General features: G+C 36.4%; 1 protein-coding gene across 1 annotated transcript in view; it reads right to left on the minus strand.

The window, feature by feature from the left end:
• The window catches only part of CD99 (CD99 molecule (Xg blood group)), a 56598-nt gene that overhangs the window by 25999 nt on the left and 4791 nt on the right, over positions 1 to 25808 (minus strand). Inside the window, 5 exon segments of the mRNA XM_078146188.1 lie at positions 236 to 253; positions 256 to 291; positions 4093 to 4137; positions 7907 to 7954; positions 9576 to 9608. Coding sequence (XP_078002314.1) covers positions 236 to 253; positions 256 to 291; positions 4093 to 4137; positions 7907 to 7954; positions 9576 to 9608 — 180 coding nt within the window.

A 25808-nucleotide genomic window follows, 5' to 3' on the forward strand; every position in this document is an offset into this window, starting at 1 on the left:
TACTTAACCAAACTCGTCCTCACATAGCATATGGTCTGTTATGGGAACTGTACTCAAAACTTTTCTTAGTAAAACCTGTAAGAGCTTCTGGGAATTCAGGGACACTTGCATTCCATGGCAAGTATTAAATGAGATATTTCCAATACTAATCAGAAGTTAGTCGGTTTTAACTCCAGATGTAAAGACCAGACCTTGAAAGGTATTTAGGATATGAAATAGGAATGAATTGTCTTACCCGTGTCACCATGTTGGCCGGTTTGGGTTTTGGTGGATTAGGCTTCACAGAGTCATCTGTGGACAAAAACGGTGAGAGATCTAACTTTTCAAACTGTAGTGGCAGAGAGGGAGTAATCCATGCTAATTAACTGTTTATTCTTTAATTAACATAAATGCTAACAGATCGCTTGAATCCATGTGAGGGCATAACTTTATCCACTTACTAAATAGACCATGTACCTCCCTTTATCTACATCCCATGCCATCTCACTCAAAACCAGCTATTTTTCAAAATATTTTCTTCTTCAAAATATTCTCCATAATTGACCTTACCTCAATTTACCAAGAACTTAATAAGTTATACATTTTAAATTCTTTTAGGCTACATATTCCCCAGGCTTTGGGACAATAAAATTTTCATGGTAATGAATTTATTTTAAGTACAGTCTAAAAGGGTACTCTTTCTCACTCCAATATGAAAAAAATGTAATTAACAAGAGTTAATTACAACTAGGGAGGAAGAATACTAGACTTTTGCTTCCTCATCAATAAAGTCAGAGTATTGAATTAAATGACCTCTGATGTCCTTTTTATAATCCTTTGCAATATTATATAAAACCCTTACTCGTATGTCATAAATATTCATTTTCTTTTAAAAATTTTAATTTTCTCTTGTTTTGTTTTTTGGGGGTTTTTTGTGAGGCAATTGGGGTTAAGTGACTTGCCTAGGGCCACACAGCTAATAAATGTTAAGTGTCTGAGGCCAGATTTGAACTCAGGTACTCCTGAGCTGCCCCTAATTTTCTCTTAAAGAGAAAAAACATACTTCAGCGGTAAATAGGACATACATTATAATGATGCTTGTTTAGATGTGACATTGTAGAAAAATATTAAAATAGTAACACAGCACATTTAAACTTGATAAAAGACCTCAAATGAGTAAGGTAGTTGTGAAAATAATCTAAAAGCCCCAAACCAAATTCCAGCCAAAGCAAAATAACAGTGAATAATTAATACATTCATGACCTTTGCTTTAATTGTTAAAAGTTTCTATTGTTCCTAGGTGTCTACTAAATGTTTATATTTTCTCAACTATATTTGAATTCCAGAAACTGTATTTTTTAGCAGGAGTCATGTTAAGCAAGCATGTGTTCTTTTTTTTTACCTCTGTAGTTCAAGCAGAAGGTTGTTTAGAAAAACAACATGCATATGAGAAAAGGGAGCTAGTGGCACAGTGAATAGGGTCCTGAAGTTAGGAAGACTCATCCTTTTAAGTTCAAATATTGGACTCAGAAACTTTCTAGCTGTGTGACCCTGAGCAAATCATTTAACCTTGTTTGCTTGTTTTCTCATCTGTAAATGAGCTGGATAAGAAAACTGCAAACCACTCCAGTATCTTTGCCAAGAAAACTCCAGATTGGGTGATGAAGAGTTGGATACAATTGTAACAACAACAACATATATATGTATGTGTGTATGTGTGTATGTATGTATATGTGTGCATATGCATTGTATGCATGTGTATATAAATATATGTGTGTATGTATATAATTATTAAACTGTACCTAACAGAGTATATCTCATATTCTGTGTTCAGTATATCAGTAGACATATTGAAAGGTCTGTTGATTGTTAAGTTCACAATACAAAAAAGGAATTTCTGAAAAAAATCAATGTTAAATAGCAGTGTGTATAGAATAATTTTACATATTACATATATATATGTATATATATATATATATATATATACATATTTCTCTCTAATATTAATCATCTCTCGGGTAGGCTAGGGGAAGGGTAGGAAAAAAGGAGAAAAAAAGAAATTTACACAATAATTTTTTTGTACATTTGAAAAATACTAAATTGTTCATACTAGATTTGCAGTTTCATGTGCAATCATCTTTTTATTATATTATATTATATTATATTATATTATATTATGGAAATTCTTGTGTTACTACATAAATATATACCAATGTAATAAAACAATAAAAGGAAAAAAACAACGTTTTTGTCAACTGATGCCACCTGGTGGAAATGAGATAGTGTTTTATCCCAAGCCACATAATGGAATCAGAAACAAGAGGCCATCATACTAGTACCAATCTATTAATAGCACACTTACTACAAATTTACTGGCTCAAATGATAAAAATAAACTATCAGTGATATATCACTAACTATAAGAATTTCATCCTAGGAATATAAATTCTGCTATGATCTTATAGTAAGGAACATGAGGTTTGCAAAAGCCATTTCAAAAAAGCTGAGAAAAACCACAGTTCATTATACAAAACAGCAAAGCTGCAAATCACTCTCTATTTCAAAATCATATTAACAACTTCTTTAAAGGGTACCATGTCCAGATAATGTATTATTTGTGCATAAATGTGTAAAGATTTTTTTTTTGCCTCTATATAAGTATGGACCTAAACCTAGATGAGAAGGCATGTGAGTTGGGCTTGTCTAGTATGAAGGAAAAGTAATCAAATATCTAAACTTTTGATAATTTTATACCTTTTGAAGTTCTTTTTATGTGCGTCAACTTATAATAGTAGATTTCTATGCCCATCGATTGAAGAATGACTGAACAAGTGGTGGCATATGAATGAAATGAAATACTTTGTGCTGTAAGAAATGATGAGCAGGTAGATTTTAGAAAAACCTGGAAAGACTTACATGAACTGATACTGAGTGAAGTGAGCAGAACCAGGAGACTGTGCACAGTAACAGCAACATTGTGTAATAAACATGATAAACTTAGCTCTTCTACAATTATAGACAATTCCAAAAGACTCATAATGAAAAATGCTATCCACATCCAGAGAAAGAACTGTAGAATCTGAATGCAGATCAAAACAGATTATTTTCTCTTTTTTCTTTCTAGTGGTTTTTCGCTTTTGTTCTGATTCTTCTTTTACAACATGACTAATGTGGAAATATTTAATATGATTGCACACATACAGCCTATATTGGACTGCTTGCTGTCTTGGGGAGGTGATAGGGCTTGATAGGTTCTTTGTGGCTTAATGAAAGAGAATGCTTGATCCAGAGAAGAAATCAAAAGGTAGTGGAGGAGACACCAAGCTGTTTCTTAATGGTACTTAGAGATGATGTAGAAATTATAAAATGTTACAAGGAATCCGGTATCTTATTTGGTCCACTCTTTTGTCACTTTTTTGGACCCTGAGACTAGAAGAGCCATGGGAGAACAAGCAGTAGCTCTTGCCAAAGCAGCTAAATATTCTTCTGCTGGAACAGTGGAATTTCTTGTAGACTCACAGAAGAATTTTTACTTTTAGAAATGAATACTAGACTTCAGGCAGCAGAAGGTGTGACTTTCATTGGACCTGCCACACATGCTAGTCAAGCCATGGGAGACAAGATTGAAAGCAAATTACTAGCTAAGAATGCAAAGGTCAACACAATTCCTGGCTTTGATGGGGTGGTGGAGGATGCAGTTGAAGCTGTCAGAATTGCAAGGGAAATTGGCTATTCCTTTATGATTAAGGCCTCAGCAGGTGGTGGTGGGAAAGGTATGCAAATTGGTTGGGATGATGAAGAGACCAGGGATGGTTTTAGATTTTCATCTCAAGAAGCGGCTTCAAGTTTTGGTGATGATAGATTACTAATAGAGAAATTTGTTGATAAAGAGGGAGAAAAAAAATTGGAACGCAAAACCTTATAAAAGTGAATGTTGAAAACTAACTTCACATATAATCAGAAAAAATAAAATGCTATTAAAAGAGAAAAAGATTTAAAAGAAAAAAGAAAAGAAAGATTTCTATCTAAATGGTATCATTAATTACCATAGAGATAATCTCCCCACCTATAGAAACATTATCTCATCTTATCTGCTAACAGAAATGGCACTTACCATCTCCTCCATTTAAAAGAGCATCTTCTAAAGACAAGCCACTGTCTGCAAAGAAATTAAAAAATAATTAATACAGAGACTACTATCAATATAAAGAAATAAATGACAAAATCTATGTGGTAACTGGACAATAAAATCATTCATTTTATAATATTTCATTGAAAATTTCTATTAAACAACATCTGTCTTGGGAATTAGGAATAGAATTTCTTACCTTGCTCCTAGTAACACTTACTATATGCACTAGGAGAAAATGAAGGAATAGTTTGTAATTCATTTGGTAAAGGCTAAGGCAAAGTTGTGGATATATGATCTGATGACATGATTAAACAGCTTACATTGTTTGCCCCAAAATGTGGCTCTACTGATTTGGGGCATTTCACATATTATGTCTTCATTCAAATTCCAACATTTATAGTTTTTCAGCATTAGCCTTCTCAGTCTGTGTCCCTTCAAATTTCCAATAAATACACTATAACTTATTTATATATTTTTAACTCCTAGCATTACGATGAACAGATTTCATACAAGAGGAAATTGATTTAGAGGCAATATGACATCATGGAAAGAGTGCTGGATTTAACCTCTCTAAGTCTCAGGCTCTTCATTTGTAAAATAGGGATAATATTTGTAGGTCCTCCCTAACAAATTTGTTGTGAGGATCAAATATGATCATGTATGTAAAGTTATTTTCAAACCTTAAAGCATTATATCTCATTATCATTATTATTATTAGTAGTAGTAGTATTGTCACTACTTTTGTCATCATCATCATCATGTTCCCTGGTGATAACTGGTGTTACGGATAAAATGTGTGATAATCACCAACTGGGACAAACTGCTGAGTAAAGCAGGACAGATTGGCTGAGACCAAGAATCAGGTACCAGTTTACTGACATCATTCTAATAGCACACCATTGCTGCACTATCCAAATCAGGCTGTTAAGTAAGATAGGAACGTGAATATTTTTTTAAAGAGATAAAAATTAATTAGCCAATTAAGTTGTTAGGACACACTAGAATTTTCCAAATGAGGGTTGTTCTCACCAAAATATTTTTGATGATTTATTTTGGTTTTACACAGGCAAAGTATGTCTGGATTTTGGCAAGTCATCTATAGTGAGAGCAGTATCCTAAATGTTCTCCCCCATGCAAATTAGGTTAGTTGTTTCTTAGAAAGTTTAAAATCATTAGGGAACTAGTGGCTCAGGGTGCTGAAATAAATTGCTCATCACATGAGCACAAAATAGCTACGAGGAGCTCCATGTGTTGCTGGGAAGGTGAACCATGATGGACAACTCAGAACCCAGGGAAATCCATGTTGCTATCTTTCTCCTGTGACTGTCAATCTCTTTATGCTTACTTGTCTATGACCCAAGAATGTTCCATTTCATTCCAATATTAACATAAACTATGGAGGCCTGAGTCAGGCCCAGTCAAGAATAGCACCCGACAAATTATTTCACTATCTGTCTATCGAATTTTTTTTTCTAATTACATGTAAATATAGTTTTCAACTTTCATTTTTTATAAGATTTTGAGCTCCAATTTTTTTCTTCCTCACTCCCTGTCTTTCCCACCCACTCCAAGATGACAAGCTGACATGTGCAATCATGTTAACCATTTTTCTGTATTAGCCATGTTCCACAATGCATTTATGAAAAAGATGAAAAAAATGTGGGCTGGAGGGTCACAGCCACTGTAGTCAACACTGTGCAGATTTGATATTTCAACTTTAAAATTTTGTTTTAAAATTATATAAAATATGCTTATTGGATTTTCAGTTTATATTTGATATAAGAGTTTAACAGACACTTATTTAATTGTGGTTTTGTTAGACTATAGAAATTCCAAAGAGACCTTGAAGAAATTTTTACAAAGAATAAATGCTTAATAATTACTTGTTGAATGAATGAATGAGTGAGCTAGTGAGACTACAGTTAGGTGAATTAATAGCTTGTTAAACAACTCCAAGGATATTCAAAGAATATGGTTAATGTATCAACTTCAAGCAACATGTCACTCATGAATGTTTTAAAATCTCAGATTTCTTATTGCTACACCCCAAAGATAACTGCTTAACAGTCTACTAATAATCAGTCAGCAAAAGAGACAATAAGAGTTCATCAGTAAGTATGTCTTGGTCAAAAATTTTCCATCAACTTTGAGCTAGGTCCAAAACTGAGTAAGAGAAGGAAAGAGGGCTTGATTACATCTAGGAAAATGATTTCAGTGATCCCAAGCTGCCCCATGACACAAAAGCCCATGTTTTTAAAACACAATTATTCTCTTAATTATACTGTATGATTACAAATCATAGAAAACTGTGAGCAGGAATCAAAATGGCAAGTGACCAGAAAGCCAAAGGAGAGAATATTCTGTTTAGTGGCTTGTATAAGTAGCTATATAAATAACATTATCAAGGAAATGTATGATCCCAAGCTCAGGTGAACTTTAGAATCTGACCTGGTAACTATACTCTGACCATCACACATTTTATTAATCTATGGAATTAATATTCTAAGTCAGACACACTAACTCAGATTCAGTCTCAAAATACTGAGTATTCACAACCAGAAGATATACATATACAGAAGCAAAATTTGGACAACAACTTTACTACCAGCCTATATGTTAGGAATGTCTCTACTGAGTCATGATGAAGGGAATCATTATCCCACCAATGGTAGGCTTCCTGTTCAATCACTCTTGCCAACAGTATAGCTCATAACTGATACTAAATTTCTTTTAGATTTCTCACCCTTCAACTAAGAGAATGGGTTTCAGGAAAGAGTAACATATAATGAGTCACAGATTGAAAACATAGCATTATTATAGAAAGTGTAAGGCTCCCTTGACACAAAATAGTGGTTCCCAAGTAGTCATGTGGAATTAATTAAGAAAGTAGTTTTCTATTCATTTGTTAATGAGGACTTCTCTCCCTTTATTCCATCCCAGCTAATTCAAAACTGACTCCTTTCTTTAAAATGTAGAACCAACCCCATCAAACTTTGGAGTTGGCACAGTTTACAGATTGTGTGCCTTATATTTTAAGAATTGTTAATTATTCCATTTTAATTAGCCAGTAGTAATGTTTTTATAGACTCGTGTGTTTGTAGTGACTGAGGAATTTCCCCTTACAGTCATTGTGATTGATAGGTCTCCATTTATACTGTGTTTAAAACTCATTATTGAGGTAAGCACTTCCCCTACAGTCTATGGGCCTTATCATTCTTATCAAAACCTCTCTCTGTCTCCAGCAAAATTATGTCTTTATTATTTGGAGTTCATCTTCTAGGTCAGGGGTGGGGAACCTGTGACACTGAGGTCACATGTGGCCTTCTAGATCCTTAGGTGCAGTCTTTTGACTGAATACAAATCTTTCCCCACCCCTGTTCTAGGTTCTCTGATGGCAAGTTCCTAAAAGATCCCCAGAGGCCTATTCCCCAACAGATTGAGGGTAGAGAACCCTCAATAACAGTTGGAAATACCTCTCCAAAAGTATCCGTCTTCTAGTAGGCTCAATAAATGTCAAATAATATCTAATAGAAAAATTCTCTACAACTCTCCTAAAACTCTAAGAGTGTCAATTTCCTATGACATTTCAAATATGAATCACTAATGTGCAGAATGAGCACATTGTTGAATGAAGGAATGAGTTAGTGAGACTGCAGTTAGGTGGATTAATAGCTTTTGTTGACAAATTTTATCCCAACTTCCCCAATGCACTTGGTCTCAAGAAAATAGGTACAATCCACTGTATGCTTTAATGATATTCTGCTGCATAATTAATAAAGGTAACATTATTACTCACCAGGTTGTGGCTTTTTGGTAGCTGGAATTGGTTTCTTTGTAGGTTTCTCTTTAGGACAAATAAATACAAATCAATAAAAATATTATAAAAATAAATGAACATAAATCAAAAGTCAGGCGTGAAACACTATTACCAGGAAACATCAATTTTGGCAAAATGTGCTGTTGAAGCCAGTCTTTTCAGTTGTCCCTGAATACACTGTCAAATCTGTTGTTTGCCGATTGAAATTTTAACATAATCAAAATTTGACTGGGTTCTGAGCATGCCCCATTAATTTCTTTTTTTTTTTCTTGGTTTGTTTTTTTTTTTTGGTCGAGGCAATTGGGGTTAAGTGACTTGCCCAGGGTCACATAGCTAGTAAGTATCGTATGTCTGAAGCTGGATTTGAACTCAGGTCCTCTTGACTCCAGGGTCGGTGCTCTATCTACTGCGCCACCTAGCTGCCCCTATACCCCATTAATTTCAATGACCTATCGGAGTTTAAGACAAAAGAAATGAGATTGAGCAATGGGACAGAAAGTTACACATTAAGGGGGAGCTCAAAAAAATAAGAGCAGAGCAGGTAGAGAGAATGGGGAAAGAGCGAGAGTGTTCTGAGGAAACACTACCAACATGACCAGATTGTCCTTTTTCCCCCTCTTTCTTTTCTGGCTCATTTTATGGAAGGTTTTTGCTTTTTTTTTTCATAATTCCTAAGGAATTTTTTTTCTTTTAATTGAGCCTAAATTTGCTTCTTTGCAACTTCTACCCATTGACCTTAGAAACCACATCACTAAAACTCTAAAATTATTCCCAAAGACTGGTTACTGGATCACTATTTAATCACTGCCAACTCCCAAGGGAAAGGTCAGGGGAAGAAGGTATATGATGGGGAGTGGTACTTGAGGTTGAACCAACTTCCAGCTCCCCATTACTCTTTAAAGAACCTTCCAATAGGACACGAAAATCAAGACAGGGTTTTGGTAACAAATTAGAGGAGACTGTGCACTGGCCCATCAGCTCTTTTAGAATAGAAAATAAGGATAAGCTGAGCTTTCCTGGGCATTTGGAAACACACTTCACTCTTGTATGGTATGATACCTACTAAGCCCAAGCAAAAGGTCTTTTGCTTAAGCCCATTTTTTCTAAGTCATTTGGACTAAGAAATAAAATCAAAGTGGTCTGAAACCAAGGTCTGAGCTGAGAGATAGAAAAGAACTAGAGTATTCTAGCTCTTCCATCCTAAGTACATAATTTTTTATCTTCCTCTCCCAATCCTAACCCTGCACCATCACCACATAGATTCAACACCACAGTCATCTCAGACTTTGGATAAAAGAGAAAAGGGGCAAAGGAAAGGTTGAAAGATGTAGAAAAGATGAAAAATGAAAAGAGTTTTTATGAATGTAAATACAGTAAGGAAACAAGAGCTATCAAAAGCAGAACTTGGAACACTGCTCCCTATTACTTCCCTGTACCTTAAATAGTACTTGAGGCTAATAACTCCACGTGGATCCTGTGTATATACGCTGGTTACTAAGTGCCCAGCAATTCATTTTAATGTCATTCAAAACTACAAAGGAGCATGACATATTTCATGAAATCAGGTTTATTTTTTGATAAAAAAAGAAATTTGGCTTGTATTTGACAGGGTAAACATCTACGAATGCTGAGGATATCTGCTACTCACCATCAGGAAGGGCATCAGACAAGTCGAAATCTCCTAGGGGGGAAAAAACATATTCATGTTAGACGTATAAATTAGGATCAGAGTTGTAAATCAGTTTACAAGCATTCACCAAGCACACACCAGTGCTTCGTGTTGATGATATCCAGTGAATGAAGCACTGCCTCTCCTTGAGTGGACTACATGACCTATAATATACAGATAGATGCAAACTATACAAAGAAGCTACAAGATGATGGAGTAGGATGGAAGTAGGTGAAGGTTATGGGGTGAAGATAAAGCTCTAAGTGGTACTAGAGAAAAGCTCAAGAGGAAACCAAGAATTCTAGGGGCAGCTAGGTGGCACAATGGATAGAGCTCTAGGCCTGGAGTCAGAAATACCTGAGTTCAAATCCAGTTTCAGATACTTACTAGCTGTGTGACCCTGGGCAAGTCAGTTAACCCTATTTGCCTCAGTTTCCTCATTTGTAAAATGAGCTGGAGAAGGAAATGGCAAACCACTGCAGTATTTTTGCCAAGAAAACTCCAAATGGGGTCACAAAGAGTCAGGCACATCTGAGTCAGGCACATCTGAAATGACTGAATAACAACAAGGATTCCAAGACCCAAAGGAGAAGAGTGCATTCTAAGTAAGGCGGTCAGTTAGCAAATAAAAATGGATTTTTAAAAAAATTTGGAAGTGATTTAAAATTGCTTAATAAGACCAATGGTGATGAGAATTAAAAATTATGTAGCATTTACAACAATACCCTTAGTGTATTTGCACAATAAGTTCCCCACAAACAAGCCACAAAAATAAAATTTATCTCACTGTTACTCAAGACACTTTCCTGCCCTCAATAAAGAACCATAAAAAACCTACTAAGGTTATCCCTTCCACATTGTGGGGGTTGGGGCACACATGCCCTGCCCCCCATGAGCTGGAAAATCTGTGTAAAATTTTTTGGCCCTCTCTTTACACCTGAGAACTCTGAATTTTTTCTTTTTCTTTGTGGGGTGTTTATAGTACCTTATTGTAAAATTTAGGTTAAGTATTTGGTCATAGGCTCTGTGTCATCTGCTGGCCTTTGCGTGTCAAATGCAGCTTCCACAACACTCCCCAAAAATTCCCATTTAGTTTCTTATGCCAATCCGAGATACATCAAAACCATGATGGGGAAAGTCATGATGTAGAAGGGATAATTGTATATGCAGATGGGTGTTTCCATTTATGCAGTTCTCCTCAATCTTCTCAGTACAGTAGATGGATCTCAAGTTCTTGGAGGAAGTGAAATGATGGTGGCCAGGAAAGGCCAGTTCATCCTATTCATACAGTCTATAGCTTGATATAAACTACCACTAAACTGCCAACTGTTCTCAGGTTTGAAGCTCCAGCCTCCATATAACCTTCTTAACTCTTCCGTGGCTATATCACAGCTTCCAAATCCCAATCCAAGAAATGCTATGGATGAAAAACTGTCTATAAGACAGATTTTCAAAAGTGGCTACCAGCAGGGTCAAGGCTATTTGAGTATGCATCCATAAAGGAAAACAACATTCCAAAGGTGTTTTTGGAGACTTGTTATGAACACAAGAAGGCCCTATCAGAACCATAAAATATCATTTACTGTATTCATTCATGACTTTGAAGATGAATGAACATGCTCTTCAAGGCCCCAAGCAGTTATAATGCCAAATTCAAAGAACAAACTGCTCTAATTACAAATTAGTGACCAATATGAGTTTGTCTCTGAGAAAGGATTGAGAAACTGCATAACCCTCTTTTCTTTGCAGTTTGTATAATGGGTGTAGAACATTGCATATAGTGTCAGACACAATTGATTTGTTGGTTGTTTTTACTGAAATGCTTTTTTTTCCCCTCTTCTTTTTTGAAAATTATTTTATTATATGAATGGTTCACTGCATAGAGAGAAGGAAAGGGATATATATTTTAAATAAATGCAATATAACAATAAAAAACATCACTCTTTTCCCAAAGAAAGAAATAGCTAATATAAATCAACTAGAACTGGAGTCAATCCTCATTTTTATAGGTGAAGAAATGAAGAATCAGAGAGGTTAAATGATTTGCCTAAGGACACACAGTAGCATAGCAGATCTAAGATTGGAACTTCACTGATTCCCAGGTTATCATTCTTTCCACTACTTAAGCTGCCCACTATTTGGTACAAGATATAACTGAAAACAATTAGTTTAGTGCACCAGTAAGTGTAATTTTGTAGATAATGATCCTACTTCCATGACAATCACCATTTACAGATGAGGAAACTGAGGCTCAGTGTATTTAAATGACTTGTCATTTGCTACACCTATGATTTGAATCTACATCTCTCCAGACCCATTTATCCACTTTACCAAGTTATCTCTGTCACAGAGATGATTGTAAATAAATTAAATGGAAGTAAGCAGTGTTGTTATTAATAAACCAACATTAGTATAATGGTTCAACTCAACAAATACTTAAGTGCCTACTCTACATAGAACAGTATGCTAAGCAATGGGCAAGGTAAAAGGTTTTAAAAAAGAAAAATATAATAAAATATCTGACCGCATAGACCTTACAATCTTGTTTGAATAAGATATATACATTCATAACCTTGATACATAAAGGATATACAGAAGGGTATTAGAAAAACATGAATCAGTGCTGCATGAGGTCCAAGGAAGGGAAAGTCACCATATTTATTAAGTACCAGCTATTTAAAAAGGACAACTAGGTGGCACAGTGGATAGAGCAATCAGGAAAGCTCATCTTCATGAGTTCAGCTCTGGCCTCAGACACTTATTAGCTATGTGACCCTGGACAAGTCACTTGACCTTGTTTGCCTCAGTTTCCTCATCTGTAAAATGAACTGGAGAAGGAAATGGCAAACCACTCCAGTATCTTTGCCAAGAAAACCTCAAATAGGGTCACAGAGTCTGAAAAGATTGAACAGCAGTAGCTCTTTATAAGGTACATTGATAACTTTTGGGGATACAATGATGAAAAACAACAATCTCTGCACTCAGAGATTTGCAGTGTGAGAGAGGGGCTGAAAAAGGAACTCAAATGAGATCACAGAGTTAGGGCTAGAACTGGCAGGCACCTCAGAGTTCATCTGGTTTAGCTTCCTTACTTTATAGATGAGGGTGCAGTAACCCAGAAAAGGTAAATGGGTGATTTGCAGAGCCAAGATTTGAACTCAAATCTGAAGAGCTTCCAAATGCTAAATGTGTATGTTTATGCACCTACTTATTTATTTATCTATCAATTTATCTCTTAATTTTGCTTGCCTCTTCTAGCGGTGTGACCTTGGGCAAGTCTCTTAATCCCAATTGCCTAAAAAATATTTTAAAAAATTTTGCTTGCCCAAACATAGTCCAGATATAGTCAATTTTCCACTTTAAGAATCAGTGTGACAGATGTGTTAGAAAAATGTTCCTTTCTGTTTTACCTTAGATCTTTACATTTTATAGTTGAAATCTTTTGTTTTTGTAAGACCTTTTTCCAAAGATATCTCTTTCCCTCCCCTACCAAGCAAGCCACTCTAAGTAACAAAGAATAAAAATGAGGTAAAACGCAGTTTATTAAAACCAAGTAATATAGCAACTATGTCTGCAGCATATGCAATATTCCACACCTGTAGGCCCCACCTCTATAAAGAAGAGAGAGAAGTACATTTCCTGAAATCTTCTCCTAGGCCAGGTGTGGTTGTCATAATTATAGTCTACAGTTCTTTTTTTTTTTTCCCCCATAGTCATTCTTTCTATTTATAATGTTAAATTATTGTGTACTTAAAATATAGTCCCTTTCCTAGGTGAAGTGTTTGTTTGCTGAAAAGGGCAGAAAAAATTTGTGTATGGAAAACAGGTAACTTACGAAGAAACAGTATCTCATGTAAAAAGTTGAGGAAAGATACTGTATTGAGAACCTGAGAGAACTGTCCCTCAGATAAATGTACTGAAAGGACCTGTTTGAGGGCAGCAATTGAGGTAATAATAATTCAGGGCATTGTGATCCATCAGCTGATTTGCAAGACAACTGCCTGTTTTAAGATTATATTTGGGGTAAGACCTGAAAGGCTTGAGACCATAATGTTTATTTTTATTCAGTCCTGCCCAACTCTTCATGACCCCATTTGGGGTTTTCTTGACAAATATGCTGGAGTGATTTGCCATTTCCTTCTAGAAGAAGGATGAGGAAACTGAAGCAAACAGGGTTAAGTGACTCACTCAGGGTCACACAGTTAGTAAGTGTCTGAGGCCAGATTTAAACTCAGGCTTTCCCAGCTCCAGGCCACGCACTCTAACCGCTGCACCACCTAGCTGCCCTACAATCCTACTCCAATGCTTTATTATAGTGTAGGTAAGACAGTGGGGCTCCAAAAGGTTGTTCCAGCACAGCACAGTCTACCAAGTGGGAAAGTCTTCAAGTACAGGGACTATTCTATCATATAGGAATATAAATCTTTCCAAATTTGGATAAGATCATCAAAAGGTTGGCCACAGCAACTCATGAAGCATTATCCACTAAGGTTTAAGGGGACTGTAATCTAGCTATGCTTAACTTGACCAAGAATCTTTTGAAAATGGAGTATCTAATTTGTAAAGACCTTTACAATTTACAAAGCTCCCCCCACACACAGTAACAATGTGAATAATGCAAGTGTTATAATAATTTCCTCATTTTTTAGATGGGAAAAAACTAAGGCTCAGAGAAACCAAATGACCTGTCTAAAGCATTTACTGGCTAGTAAATGCTAGAGATGGAGCTCAAAACCAGGTAACCTGATTCCAATTGCAGAGTTCAACCCATTACTGCAAACTGGGGGAAAGACTATGTAGAGAGTTCATCCAAAATAGAGACTCCCTTAGAATTTTTAGAATAATAATCATAAGTAATTTATAATTTAAAATAATTAATAACCATATTTACATTTACTACATATATCTTTGGTCCCTTTGGCTACCCTTTGGTCCACAATTGCTTTTTTTTTTTGAAGAAGAAGAAGAAGAAGAGACATCTTAGTTCAGGGGTGGAGAACTCTCCGTCCTCAAATACAGCCTTTGACTGATTAGGGCAGCATTTGAGGACCTAGAGGGCTACGTGTGGCCTCAGGCCTGCATGTTCCCACCCCAGTCTTAGATTGTCTTCTTCTTACTAGCTAATGTATTGCTGGATCGTTTCAGCCTGCTGTCAGTTCATGTGTTAAGAGTGCAAAACTATTTCAGAATTAATCTAAAATGATTAGTGAAATAAATATTCTAGAGGCAAAAAAAATCAAATCTTAAAGCCAAATACCAATCGATCCTATGTTATTTCTTAAACTTCTAGTGTAGCTAATCCTGACTAGAAAAGAGAGAGCCATATGTCGAGATTCCTTGTCTTCTGCCTTTCTCCTGGAGTTGGAAAGTATTAATTCCTTACCTGCCCTTTCCCTTCAAAGTATTTTCATAATTATTCTATCTACATATTTTAGCTGGTTTACTTCCTTTTCTCTCTTTTGGTTATAATTTCCTTGATGACACAAATTATGTCTTTTTTAATATATCCTCCACGTTTGTATATTGTAGGCACTCAAATGATTGATCAACCTTTCAAAGATGATATCTTCCCTCAGTAAACTAAACAGTTCCAGCTATTAGAAAATCAATCTCAAAACTCAAATATTATAGTGAAACAGGCATTATAACAGATTTTAAAAACAAAGAAATATTCCTCTAAAATATTTCAATCCTTCACAAGATGGAAGTAGGAGCTGGACCTCTGAGTTCCTTGGCATTGGTAGGCATTTCAAACTCAGCACGTCTAAAACAGAACTCATTACCTTCCTCTACCCTCCCCCCACTTCTGAACTTCCCTATTACTTACTGATTGGGGGAACAACATCTTCCAAATCACCCAGGCTTGCAACTTTGATGTTATTCTTGATTCCTCACTCTCTTTCACCCCATATAGTCAATAAATTGCCAAATGTTGGCATGTCTACCATCAAAATATCTCATATATATAATATATACACATATACACACACACACACACGTACATACATACATACATCCTCTTCTTTCCACTCATATAGCCACACTCCTGGTTCAGGCTTTCATTACCTTTCACCTGGACGATTGCAACAGCCTTCTAATAGGTCTCCCTGCCTCATCTCTCCCCACTCAAATCCATTCTCCATTCAGTTGCCAACATGATTCTTTCTAAAGCACATTATCTGACCAGATCACTCAACCCTGATCAATGAGGTCCAATAGATATTTATTACCTCTGGAATCAAATAGAAACTCCTTTGTCTGGCATTACAAGCTCAGTATTACCTAGCCCCTTTCTACATTTCCAGTTTTGTACATTTCACATCCCTCTGCGAAGCCTACATTCTGTTCTGCTTGCACTTCCTCAAACAAGGCACCATTACCTGTCTCAATACCAGTTCTCTCTCCACTGTGCCATGTTTCTTCTCTAATACTTTGTAAAGAACCAAATATAATAATTATAATTCAACAGCAATTGCCAGCAGTAAGAGGCCAAGTCACAGTCAAATACATCATCCTTCTAGTCTCTCAGTCACCTTTCCCATACGTCCCTGCTTATGCTACAACTTCCCCAGAGTGACCTAAATATTGAACCAGAGCCATCATCCTATCCATCTTGCTGCTCTTAGGACACCTCAGTTTGATTGGGGGAATAGACAAAAACAGTCATTAAAAAATAATGGGGGAAGGACGGGGAGCTAAAAGAGGTATATTTCTTGAAATATATATCAAGATTAGAGTTAGATGGTGTCCAGCTCCTTTCATTTTACACATGAGGAAACTGAGAGTCAGAGAGGTTAAATGTCTTGCCCAAGGTCAGAAAGCAGAGCTGAATCAGAACATAGGTCCTCCATCTCTTGCATCCAAAATTCTTTCTACTACACATTTCCTGAAAGAAGAGCTTAAGTATCTATTTTATAACTGCTTCAGTGAGTACTGGTATTCTGAGAGCCTATAAGGTGTTAAAACATTGGAATGCAATACATCAAGTGCATGGGGCTTCTGAGGCTTTCTGTGCAAACTTCAAGGGTGTGTTGTGTGTGTGTGTGTGTGTGTGTGTGTGTGTGTGTGTGCACGTGCACGCACATGTGTGTATATATGTGTAAGAAGACTATGACAATGACTCACAAAGGGTGGAGCATCCTTGACTATGACTCATCCCTCACAAAACATTCTCTGCAGCAGTTTCAGAGGATCTGAAAACTACCACTCAGCCATTTTAAGAAGTTCAGCAAGCAATACAATGTGAAATACAATGTGGATTTAAAACATTTGTATTTAACTTCTCATATCTGAAGATAAATTAAAAAAAGACTTCTTGCCAGTCTAGATTTTAAAATACTCTTTTTTCTTTTCTCCCACCCCAATTACTACAAATTTAAATAGGATGTCCACTACCCAGAAAAGAAAGCCAATACTCGGTGATTACACATATTAAAATCCTACAGCCATATTAAAAATCACAACTATAAATATTTTTTTTCTTTTGTGGGAGCGGTGTAGTACTGGTGATGGTGGTGGTGGTGGTGTAAGTGTTCTGAAGATTCCATTGTAAAATTTCTTCAACATAAAGAAAAGCTTCCCAGAGTGCTACTCCAAACTCATATAATTTAAATGTCCCATTTATATTTATACATACTTTATGATGTGTAGCTTGCTAATACTCTCTGTTACCTGAACCACTTTTAGGTGTCCCAACAGATTAAAATTGCCCTGAAGTTTCTAAAAACTTTATTTTCTTACCTTTTAAAGATGTTTTAAACTAGCCTGATTATACATTTAATAAAAACTCATTTACTCATCAGTTTATTACAATTAAATGGGTGAAAATTACTGAATGGTTAAAAAGGGGCTCTCTGTAGAAAAGGAGAAATTGTGTATTGGACCTGGGAGAAAAGAAGCAGGTCCTGGGTAATGCTTGTATTCTGAAAGCAAGATTATGAATGAAAAGAAAGGCAAAAGGAGGTATAGTGACACATTCCTGGAAATGAAAACAGAGAAACTCTGGCCCTGGAGCTCCAGATCTCAATTAATTTTTACCAGCCCAGGGGACAAATATTAGGAAGTAATGTTTCCACATATACCAACAGTAGCAAAAACACAACATAGCACTAAGTCTATAGTCACATCCAAAAAAGCCACAATGTATGGATGTTATTCCATTGACAATGTGTTGCCTTTTTTGTCTTTGCGTGTATACACTCAAAGATGTGTGTGTACAGTGTTTTGTAGTTACCAGACTCCTCTCTCCCAGAGGGCCTGCAAGGTAGGTGATACTGGTATTACGATCCCTATTTTACAGATAACAGTAATAGCAAACAACAATTTACCTTTAAGAAATTTGCTGAAGCTTAGAAAGCCTGCAAAGCAACAAGAGTATGAGGCCAGTAATGCAAATATTATTATCCCCATTTTAAACATGAATAAACAAAGACAGGAAGATATTCACAACTTGCTAAAACCACCCGCTTGTAAGAGAAGAATCAGGAGTTAAATTCAGCTTCTGAGCAGTCCATTATTCAATTTACTATGGGATGTTACATCTCAATATTGTAATTATATCACAAAATCAAAATATACTTCTAAATATCTCTTTTAATAGGGTTTATGCTCCCTATCAGGTGAATTAGGAAATAGAAGAATAGCCTACAGCATCAATCTAGATCTGTCCATAAGAACCCTGATTTCAGTGGGTCAGTGAACTTTAATGGGAGAAAAAAAATGTCATTTTTAGTTTCACTAATTTCTATGTCCTGGGCTGGGCTTGCCTCAAGCTATTCTTCTGGTAGTAAGGTTTGGTATTGGAACAAAATGAGACACTCATAGGTCTTTCGACAATTAACTAACGGACATTTGCTTAGCCATATCAGGAGAAGGAATATTCAACAAGAACAGGTATTGAGAACCCCTAGGTTTGATTCAGCTGAGCAAGGTTCTCATCAGGATCTACTAGTCAAGGATCTGAGCTCCTCATGGCTGCTCTCTGCTCAAGTGAAGAGGAAGTAACATCAACAGTCTGAATCTTTCATCCCTTTAGTCAAGACCAAGTCCTAAGAAATATTTCCATTACCTTTAAAAAAAACAGTACCCTAACTTATTTGAGGGGATGGGTTAAGATATTGTTCTTATCACCCTCTAATTGAAATTTAGCATTTCCTCAATTATTTAAGAACATTTTTCTGAAAGAGGTCCATAGGATTAACCAGACCTTCACAGGGGTCCATGACACACAAGAGGTTATATTAGATGATTTCTGATGACTTCAGTCTCTACTCTGATATTCTCTAAGTTTTGGATTTAAAAAGTAAACAAGTGAAATGTTTTAGAGCAGTATACATATATATATATATATATTTTTCACTTAAAAAGCAAACTAACCAAATCAAGTTAAATGTTCCCCCTTTGGATCATTGGGTTGTTGTTGTTTTTTTTTTTTTAAGTCCTTTACCTATCTACAGGCAAGCAGGATAGCTTTAAAAATAACATGTTGAATATAGCATATATAATACACATTTTAAATTATATATGCATGTATGAATTATATGTACTGTATATGTATGTATATGCATGTGCATGTGTGTATAAATTATATATATATATATATATACACATATACATGTTTTAAAATCAAACTATCAATGGAGGATTATAGTTTCAAATATAATCCTCTTTTTCTGTTCTACTTTATAAATAAGAATGGTTTATTTTTGGCATTCATTAAATTTATTATTAAAAATTAATTTAAAAACAATGTCAGATTAATTCTTAAGAGATTTCTAACCTACCCAGAAGCAGTGAGATGGCACAGCAGTTGGAGGGCTGGACCTGGAGTTAGGAAAACCAGAATTAAAACCTAGCCTCAGACATCATGTGACCTTGTCTGCCTCAATTTCCTCATCTGTAAAATGGGGATAACAAGAGCACTTATCTCCCACTGTGGTTGTGAGAATAAAATGATGTTTGTAAAGCACATCACAAACCTTAAAGTGCTATATCAATGCTAGCTATTAGCATTATTACCTAGTAATAATAACAACAAAACAACTATTGTTAGTAATCATTATTACCAAGAAGCATCATGACTTAGTGGATGGAGAGCTGGCCTCTAATTCAGGTAAACCTGAGTTCAGTCTTTTGACATCTCAAGGTTTCAGGCAACTCTCAATAACTAGCAGAACAGATGTCAGCCTGCATTGGCGGAGAGATTTCCTTACTGGGAATGGATAAAAATCCAATGGCTCATCAGAAGAGAATTCTAATACCTAGACAGTTGAGATGCTTGACTTGACTCAAAATTCAGTGCTCTTTCCAACATATGTAAAGTGCTTTGAACATCTTAGAGCATCATCTAAACAGTCAAGGGTTGGCTTTGCTTTTTTTTTTTTAAAGACCAGACTTTAGATTTTATTGCATAGCGAAATCACAGTAAGGAAAATTCCTCTACCAATTCAGATCTGTTCTGCAAGTTGTCAAGGGTTTTAAATAGTTTACTGTAGACCTGAGATGTCAGAGGTGTGACTTGAACCCAGGTCTTTCAGAATATGAGGCCAACTTCCCATCTACCAGATGATGGTGCCTCATAGTTATTTGTTGTTGTTGCTATTGTTATTACTATTATTATATGTCACATCAAAGTCAAGCTTCAGTGTTAGGATGTAAGGGATTAATTGAACCTGGAACTACAACTGAAGCCAACAAGATGCTAGCTGGCTTAAAGACACATGATCTGCATACTGCCCTTGGTCCTGACAAATTTGGACTAAGAGCATTAAAGTACCCTGGCCTGGTGATGTCATGTTTCAACAGATTGGACCTGGAAGGGAATCCTGGTAACAATGGCTAATTCTCTCATTTTATAGATAAAGAAACTGAGTGACAGAAAGTGACAGGTATTTGAGGGTTATTAATGGTATCAGAAAGAATATTAGATTTCGGGTCTGAAACCCTAGATTCATTCAAATTCTGGCTCTGCCGCTTCTACCTTTTTGACCCTGGGCAAATCATGTAACCTCATTGGGTAATAGTTTGCTTATCTGCAAAATGAATGGGTTTTGCTAGATGACCCCAAAGATCCTGTCCAGTTCTAATTCTGTAACAATTATATTACAAAATCTAATTAATCATTAAGGGTGATGTAACCCTAAGGAATCCCCACTGATTTCCAAAATAATCTTTAAAATACAAAATTTCTATGTTTGTAATTTAACATAGAAATCTCAAGTAACGCTTTCTACGGTAGTCACATAACGAGAGCCACAAATAAGATATTTTTTTAATCTTGAGGAAGTACTACAAATGACCTTTTGGACAAGTGGAACAAAAAGGCATCCTTAGAAAAGAAGAGGGAGTAACACTCCCCCATGAGGAACAGAAAAAGAGTCAGACATAGGACACCAACTCCCAGCTCTAGTGAGCAGAAAATAGGGCCTGCTGCTGGGAAGGCTCCCTTACTTACTGGCCATTCACACACCAGAAGAAGAACTATTAAGTATCTTCCTATTAAAAAAATTATTCTAAATAATCAGATGCTAAGACCAGTTATTCCTTCACACTTGACATCTAAGAATCCAGGTTCCTAGAAGGAGGGGAAGAGTGGTGATAATAGATACAAATAACTGAAATCCTTTTTGGGGGGGGGGAGTTGGAGGGATATGGACTGAAAAAGGACTTGGAGGCAACACCCACACCAAACTTTCAAAGTATTATTTTCAATTAGGGAAGCAGGGAAAACTTATCTGTCAGATTTATGGATAAGGGAGGAATTTATGTCAAAACAAGAGAGGATCACAAGAGATAAAATGAATAATTCTGACTACATGAAATTAAAAGGTTGCACAAACAAAACTAATGCAGACAAAATTGGAAGGAAAGCAGGAAACTGGGGGAAAGTTTATGGGAAATTTCTCTGATAAAGGTCTCATTTCTCAAATATATATGGGGCAAATTTTATAAAAATAAGAGTTATTCTCTAGTTGATAAATGGTGAAAGATAGTTTTCAGAAGAAGAAATCAGAGCTATCACACCATATTAAAAATGTTCAGAATTACTAAAAATCACTAACAATTAGAGAAATGCAAATTAAAACAACTCTGAGGTACCACTTCACACCTATCAGATTAGCTAACATGACAGAAAAGGAAAATGACAAATGCTGGAGGGAATGTGGGAAAATAGGTACACTAATGTACTGTTGGTACAGCTGTGAACTGGTCCACCCATTCTGGAGAATTATTTGGAACTATGCCCTAAAGGTGCATGCCCTTTGACCCAGCTACTAGGTGTCTATCCCAAAGAGATCAAAGGAAAAAGAAATGAACCCATTTATGCAAAAAATATTTATAGAAGCTATTTTTTTTGTGGTGGCAAAAAAATTGGAAATTAAAGGGATGTCCATCAAGTAGTGAATGACTGAACAAGCTGTGGTATGTGATTGAAATGAAATACTATTGTGCTATAAGATATGGTGAAAGAGGGACAGCTAGGTGGTGCAGTGAATAAAACACCAGCCCTGGAGTCAGGAGGACCTGAGTTCAAATCTGGCCTCGGACACCTGACACTTACTAGCTGTGTGACCCTGGGCAAGTCACTTAACCCCAAATGCCTAGCCAAAAAAAAAAAAAAAGAATGTTAGAAAAGATATGGTGAAAGGGATAGTTTCAGAAAAACTTGCATATGACCTGATAGAAAATGAAGTGAGCAGAACCAGAAGAACACAGTACACAGTAACAGCAATATTGTAATGATGATCAACTGTGAAAGACTTAACTACTCTGATCAATGCAATGATCCAAGACAATTCTAAAATACTTAGGATGGAAAACGCTATCCACCTCCAGTGCAGATTGAAGCAGATTTTTTTCCCTTTATTCTTGTCTCTCTTTTTTTTTGCAACACATCTAATAAGAACTTTTTTTCATTACTTCACAAGTATAGTGGGTATCATATTATTTGCTTTCTTAATGGGTGGGGGAGGGGCTGTAGGGAGGGAAAGAATTTTGCACTCAAATTTCTAAAATGAATGTTAAAGGAGGGAGGATCATATTCTAGCTGGAGAAGCCTTTAGGTTTGTTTAATTGAGCCTATTAATTTTTACAGAGGAGGAAATTGATGCTGCAGAGATGGGAGCTGACTTGACCAAAGTCACAGAGGGATGCTCCTTATCAAATAGAGCCCAAATCTCAAACATGAATTGCTTGAGCCTTAAGAGACCTCATAGACCATCTTTCCCAAAGCCGTAATATATAGGGGGAGAGGGGACAGAAGCCCTGAATTAGTTATCAGAACAGAAATGTCAGTTATCTCTAGACCACACAGTCAGTCATCCATTCCCAATCTTACTCCCACCACTGGTCAGCAGGAAAGGTTTTGAAGCCCAGAGTGTAAAGCTTAAAGGTGCAGAAAATAAAAGGCATCAATGACAAGGGAGAGAGACATTCTTGAAATAGCATGGCCCTCCACTCCTACCCTCACCTTATCCAGGTGAAGTCCCTGCTCTTATCGCCCAGATCACCCCTGCTGAGAATTCCTAGACCCTGAGGTCACATTTCCTTATACACAAGACAGTCCACCCCTGCTTCCCAAAGGCTCTCTCCTCCCTTGGGCCACCATACTGAGCTGAAGGACAGCTGGAGATTCCTGGGGAGAGCAAAATTTCAGGGAAATCAAAGTTCGCTGCGATATGAGAATACAAAAGCAGCTAGTCCCGTGGGAATCCACAATAGGGGCTATGGCCCTGGCTCCCTTATTCAGGCTCTTCATCTTGCTGCACTTGAAGGAAGCACTGCCCTCCCATAAACAATGGGCAGTTTCTGGGCAGCCTAGCAGCTACCCATATCCCCTCCACAGAAGCAGCAGCCCTCAGAGGCTCACAGAGGGGAAAGAGAGGAAGGTCCAGCCTTCCTCTCCATCTGATAGGGGATAAATATGATGTCCAGACAGCCAGGGCTTTCCTCACAAAAGGTAACTAACTCCTCTTATCTTAGTGCTTACTTATCCCTATAGCTGGGCATGATTCCACAAACCAGAGGATGTGTCAGAAGTGACTCTTCAAATTTCCCGGCCTGAAGCAAAGCCCTGGTTCAAGTGTGGCCCATAATTCAATCCCTCAATTTGAGAAAGGGGTATTTTGGTACACTGCTTTTTCAAGAAATAACAGAGAAAACATAATTCCAAGTATTGTTCTGTAACAATTAAACTCAAGGCCCCTGAACTTCATAAAGCTATGTATGGCATATTCTGAGTACCACTATCTTTTCAACAGCAGTAATCACAATAATGCACTTCTGAAAGAGAACCCAGAAAGAAATGTTAGTAAGTAACAAATGAAATCCAACATCACCAGGACAGATGATTCAGCTATCTCACCCTGACTTAAGATTCATTCTTAAATGACAAACAGCAGACATTCCTTTGGAATTCTGATCCTCAACATGCTTTGATACGTTGTCTCCTGCACCAAGCACAGTTAGCTATATCACATCAAACAAGATATATATTCTGTTTGTTCCTATGTGACTTTGATTTATATTAAGTTCTCTAACCAACCTCAATAGAAATGTTTCCTTTTATTTGTCATGATTAGCCAATATACTCCACGGTGTTTACTTGGGATATGGAATGCTTGCCATCCTTCCTATGCTCGATCTTAAAACTTCCTGTCCTTCCAGATGCAGCTCAAGTCTTACTCATTCCAAAAACCTTTCCCCAGTTACGCAGAACTGCACTGATTTGCCCCTTGTATTGTGGTCAGTACCACAGAATTTAGCACTTAATCATTTTCTAGTTGTTTCCTGAGTGTCTGTTCCAACTAGGCATTCAACACACATTTGTAGTCCTGATACATACAACACATTTTTATTTCAACCGAAAGTCTGAATAAACTAAATGTCTAATGGAATACTGTTGTGCCATAAGAAAAGGATGGGTTCAGAGAAAACTAGAAAGATTTACATGAAGTGATACAGTGAAGTGAGCAGAGCCGGGAGAACAATTTTATATTAGCACTATAAAGACAACAATGTTAAAAAATATAAGATCTCTGATCAATTCAATGACCAATCACAGTTCCAGAGGATCTAGCTTAAGCAACTCCTGTAGGAGAGATGATGGATTCAAATGTAAACAAGATATGCATTTTTGGACATGAAAACTGCAAGAATTTGTTTTGCCTGACTGCGCATCTTTGTTACAAGAATTTGTGTCTTCTCTTCTTTGGGGTCAAATTTCAATCATTAGAACTACATAATCATTCACATTTGATTATTTTGTTCCTGTTCTTTGCATTTATTTCCAGTGTTGTAGTCACTGTGTATATTGGGGGTTTTTTTATATTTCTTCTCTCACTTTGCATTAATTCATATGTCTTCTCATGTTTCTCTGTATTCTTCATCTTAATCAAGAGACAAAGGAGATATTTATACTGTCCTTCACATGTTTGATAATGATACCACATTATTCACATTTTACATAGAAAAAAACCTGAGGCTGAGAGGTTAAGTGAACCACATAGATTGTAATTGTCAGAATAAGGACTCAAACCTACATTTCCTGTTTTCATGTCTAATGCTCTTTCCATTATGTAGCTGACTCTCAAAAGAAGGAATCTCTTCTTACAGACACAGTATCTCTAGAATCAGTCCTCTTCTCTACACTCACACAACCACCACCCTAGTTCAGATGTCCTTTTTCTCTACTCACCCTAATGCAAACCTTCTTTATTTCTTGCCTGAAACATTGCAATAGCTTCCTAACTGGTCTCCCAAGCTTAAGTCTCCCTCCCTCTCCAATATGGCTTCCACGTAATTGCCAGTGATAGTCCTAAAGCACAGGTTTAAGCATGTCTCTCTCCTATTCAAGAAATTCCAGTGGCTCTCTATTGCCTCTAGGACAAAATTCGAATTCCTTTGTATGACATTTAAAGTTCTTCACAATCCGGCTCCTGCCTACATGTTACTCCTTTTCACAGTCTTAATTATCCAGCCAACTTTGACTTTTTGCTGTTTTTTACATTTGACACTCACATCTCCATTTCTTTTACATAGGCTGTCTGCCTATGTCTGACCTAAACACCCTCTCAAAATCTCTAGCTTTCTCCAAAACTTGGCTTAAGCCTCATTTACTACACAAGTCTTTCCTTTATCATCCTGGCAGCTAGTTACCCTATTATTTTGTATTTATTTTCTATATACATATACACATGTATGTTTGTATATGTG

The sequence above is a fragment of the Phascolarctos cinereus genome, unplaced genomic scaffold (assembly GCF_003287225.1).
Source record: "Phascolarctos cinereus isolate Bilbo 61053 unplaced genomic scaffold, phaCin_HiC Scaffold_726;HRSCAF=1367, whole genome shotgun sequence".
In the NCBI taxonomy this organism is placed as follows: Eukaryota; Metazoa; Chordata; class Mammalia; order Diprotodontia; family Phascolarctidae; genus Phascolarctos; species Phascolarctos cinereus.